The 5,000-nt window shown below is 30.3% G+C and overlaps 1 protein-coding gene across 4 annotated transcripts in view; it reads left to right on the top strand.

The window, feature by feature from the left end:
* Window positions 1-5,000, top strand: part of LOC135209062 (atrial natriuretic peptide-converting enzyme-like) — a 1,031,477-nt gene that overhangs the window by 768,624 nt on the left and 257,853 nt on the right. The window contains exon 1 of one of the 4 annotated variants that reach the window (XM_064241638.1): window positions 813-913. The exons of the other annotated variants lie outside the window; for them this stretch is intronic. Coding sequence (XP_064097708.1) covers window positions 833-913 — 81 coding nt within the window. The 5' untranslated portion in view covers window positions 813-832. Of the gene's footprint in view, window positions 1-812; window positions 914-5,000 lie in introns of those variants that run through there. 4 annotated transcript variants of the gene reach the window in all.

Here is a 5,000-nt window from a genome sequence, read left to right as displayed (position 1 = left end):
TAAAAACGCCAAAATGTAGAAAGTAAGTACTTATATTTCAGAGCCTGCTGCTCTTCTCTTCAGGAGTACTTACTTTCTATGTTTTGGTGTTTTTATGGGTTCCTTTTATATATATTTGTGTGTGTGTATGTATGTATGTATATACATTATATATGTGCCGTGGGCTAATACCTATGCATATATACGGTAGTGTAAACAACGTCCCAAATTTGCTGAATTGTCTTGGTTTGCGAAGGAAATCTTAAATACGTCACAGTAGAGCTATTTAAAAATATCTATACCATGAACCGAGCTCAAATTCTAAATGGAATGTCTCATAACTTCATGATCTAATTATCTAGTTTGCAATGATAATTTTGATACATATTGGCTAATGGTCGACTCTGAATTATTTTCTTTGTCCTTAATCGTTCTTTTCCTTTAACAGTAAGTATTTTAAAAATTGTTAACAGCTTTTTTTACGTGTTTATGCCCCTGCATTTTAATGTATTTTTATTATAGCTTCCTTTTGCACTTCCCATCTTATCATTCATCATTATTTTATTCTTAAATTCAAGCATTTTGAGTTTTTTAAAAGTAGCTTTGATTAGTTCTGTATGCTTGCCAATTCTCATAAACTTTATCACTCCTTATTATTTTTCCATAAATTTAATTTCTTTTAAGCCTTTAGAAGCGCCCTTTATTTATAGTTTTTGCCTGAATATTTCCATGTGATTGTTTATCCGATCATTATCATTATCATCATTATTATTATTTCGTTTTATTGATCCATATCCCTTCCCACCTCTTCCCTCGTCGGTATTTATAGCCGAGATACGACACGGCCACCGGTATGCGAAGGGGCCTGATTGTTCTCGGACCCGAATCCACCTTCAGAGGCAAGAGCTATGACACGGCAACGCTCGACTTCGAGGTAAGTCTCCGAGTGACTGAAGAGACTCTCCATTTTTCGTTTTGCCTCCTACGGTTCTGTGGTGGAAGGGTTAAGGAGGAGGATATTGGTGGAGGTTACGGTTAATTTTTTTCCATGTATATTCTCTCTCTTCATTTCTACATTCCAAGGTGAGAGTAATCTACTGCAGCAGTTGTGCGTAAGTTGAAAAGAAGTATTACATTGAGGAAGCCTCTGTTAATTCATCTTTAAATTTGTTCTTCATCAATTTATTTCATTATTAAGTCCTCGAGGTCTTACTCGGGTACTCGATTTGACTTCGGTAAAATGGTTGCCTTGTATATATATATATATATATATATATATATATATATACTATATATATATATATATATGTATATCTATATATATATATATATATATATATATATATATATATATATAGTATATATAGATATACATACATAATTTTCATCCAATAAGAGGTCGAGGCAAGTCCCCATCGTTATATATATGCATATATTTATGCAAATGTATATATATATACATATATGTATAATTATACGTGTGTATATGTTTGAATGCATGTTTGGTTCCCTGGAGCTTGGGCACAACTAAAGATACTTATTGCCTGTAGGATCTTGAAAATTGTACCTCCGTAAGGCAAATTTTAATAGGATGTTTGTCATAGGAGGTGTTGTAAAAATAAAAATGTCATTATTTTATATTCTAGTTTGTCTTTATTTTGCGGAAAAACATGGAAAACTGAGATAACTGCATTTCATATTTCAATTTGCAAAATATGCTCATGAATAGAATTCATGATCATGATAATGAAAATTAGAGAATTATTTCTAAAGTGAATTCGTCAGTCAAGAAGATTAGTTTTGTCTTCAGGTGAATATATTTAAGGATTCATAAAGATCACTCCAGTTTTAAAAGTAATTTATCAAAAATATCATAAAGGTTATAAAATTTGATTCTTAAATCGAGTCCATTATATTTAGCGACAGTTACTCAGCATTGATATTTAATTGAATCCACCAGAACGTATCCAAGACGGAACCGCATATCTTCATAAAATGATTCTTAAAATAAATTTCTTAGCAGCTAAAGCAAATTTTGAATCACAGTTTCCAGAAATATTTAAATTTTTTATCCTAAATTCATTCACAAAATTCACCCGTTCCCTAAATTCCCTTCATGAATAAAAAGTTTGCAGTGGCATTACTACAACTTAATTGCTGCGTGGAGTAATTACTGTTCACAGTTACAGAATATAAGTATTAATAATATTTTCAAATGAGCTGCTATTCTACCCCATTCCAGCATAGTGCTGTCATTTTTTTTTCGAAAGTAAGCAACACTGGGGTCAAACTAGTAGTTGCAAACTATGTTGCACACACACACACACACACACATATATATATATATATATATATATATATATATATATATATATATATATATAATATATATACATATACATACATATATATATATATATACATATATAGAGTATATTATATATATATATATACATATATATATATGTACATTATATATATATATATCCTACATGTATTTTATATATATATATATATATATATATATATATATATTATGTACAATATATGTATATTATATATATATTATATATACATATATGTATATTATATATATGTGTGTGTGTGTGTGTGATTGAGTACAATATTGACCACTTGGTGTAAGATTTTGGCCAACACTCTAGAAGAGCTGTTTCTAATTACATGGTATAGTCTTCAGCAATTTCTTCATTAGCCATCTGCGTAAAATTGTCCAGCACGTCGACTGGAACGTTTGCAGTGTTCGCGGTTCATTACCAGAACGAAGTTCGGTTTTCGTATCTTCCTTCGAACATTTCACTAGCTCGCCGTTTTTTTTTTTTTTTTTTCTTAGGTTTTTATTCCGTTCTTACTTTCTACAAATTCGAATTTGAGTGGCGTGACAGTTACATGGTCTCTAATGCTTAATAACGTAATTGACATCAGTAGCACAGGTCAGAGAATTTTCTTCGTGTCATTGCATTTGGTGACGGAGTTTTCCGAGAGAGCGTATACATGTATGCGTATGATCGTGTAGTTTCCTTTTGTATTTATCGTGAGAGTATCAGGATTTTGATATTTTTCATTGTTATTTTTTTCTCTTTCACTTTCGTTTATTTGGTCACCACTCTAATATATAACCTTAGCCTTCCTTAACTTATCCAAACGTACGGGTACCGTAACTTAGAGCTCTAAGCAAGGTATTGTAACTTGATTTCCCTAACCACATTAACATATGAAACCGGTTAACCTAACCCCCTAACCTAATCTGACCTAACTTATCCAAACGTACGGGTACCGTAACTTAGAGCTGTAAGCAAGGTATTGTAACTTAATTTCCCTAATCACATTAACATGTGAAACCGGTTAACCTAACCCCCTAACCTAATCTGATATTCAAGATCCCATAACCCCCGAAATCTTTTGAAAGCACCAAATATAAACCTTAATTTAATTTGACATATGGGTGTCATAATTTAACATTTTTAGCCTAATTTAACATATGCAATAACCTAACAATTTACAGAGTTCATATAAGGGTGCTATAAATTCTGTAACCTAACCTTCACTATGCAACCTGGCACCTTAACCTAACCTTACTTACAATTACCGTAACCTAATATTATAGTGGAGAAAATCAATTACATGTCCAACATACCACAGTAATCTTATATTTAATTTATTCATTGAATTATATATGTGTCATTTTGCTCTCTGTGAAAAAGTTTGTCTTTTTCAATAGCTAGAATTTACTTTTTTTTAAATATACGGACGGCTGATCTTTTTAAAATTATTAAATTGATTTCTATTTTAAAATGGAAATCGGAAAATTTCACATCCAGTGCCATGGTTTTTAAATCCAACTTTTTCCCAAGAATTCGGAAAGATCTTGCATTACTTAATGTTTTGTAAAGATTCCAAACTAGTATTTTTATAGAGAATGGAAATTTTGGTAACGATCTTCGAGAGTCATGGCACAAGATTTTCATAAATGTGGAAATCACTATTTTTGTTTCTGTAAATAATGCGGATCTTTCATAGATAGTGACCCCTAAGGGTTTTAACCCGGTATGTATCACCGCCATCTTGAATTCAAGATGGCGGTGTATGTATCCCACCTTTGCAAAGGCGTGTTTAGCACAAGTCCGTTTGGGATGACTGTAAAAACATAAACAAAGGAATGTAAATATCATAAAGATAATAACCCCAAAGAAATATTAGTCGTAGATAACGACCCGCGAAAACCCTTAGGGGTTACTATCTATAAAAGATCAACTTAAACCCCCCCAAAAAACTAATACAATTCATTAAATGTGGTATTACCATGTTAACTTAAAGCCAAGTTTTACTCCTTTCCATTATGCAGTTTTTAACGAGTTTTATATGTCAAAAATGAAAGTGTTTTGAATTTCTATAACGTTGTATAAATCTACCATCCTCACATACTATAGCATTCTAGAATGCATACTTCACTTGCTTATTCTAGCATTGTTTCTTGAAGGCAATTACTTCCGAATAAGGTTGTTCAGCCATTTCTCTAAGTGGGCTTCGAAAGCTGTTAAGTTTCGTGAAGTTTGTTCTACAATCGTGTTTGAGACGAGACAGTTTTGGCAAATTTCGTCAAACTTCATCGCCACTAGAGCTTGTTCTGCTTAGTATATGTTTTATGTTCTGTCTCTGTACATTTCATTCTCATCCAAATGCGTTTTCTCTCATTCTGTTTCTTCCTGTCTATATATATATATATATATATATATATATATATATATATATATATATATATATATATATATATATATATATATATAAATATATATATATATATATATATATATATATGTATATATATTTTATATATAATATATATATATATTATATATATATATATATATATATATATGTGTATGTATTTGTATGTATAGTGTATAATATTTACAGTATATATACATATATATACATATATATATATATATATATATATATATATTATATATATATATATAATATTTGTGTGAGGGTATGTA

The sequence above is a fragment of the Macrobrachium nipponense genome, chromosome 37 (assembly GCF_015104395.2).
Source record: "Macrobrachium nipponense isolate FS-2020 chromosome 37, ASM1510439v2, whole genome shotgun sequence".
Lineage (NCBI taxonomy): Eukaryota > Metazoa > Arthropoda > Malacostraca > Decapoda > Palaemonidae > Macrobrachium > Macrobrachium nipponense.
This window is presented reverse-complemented; position numbering and strand designations above follow the sequence as displayed.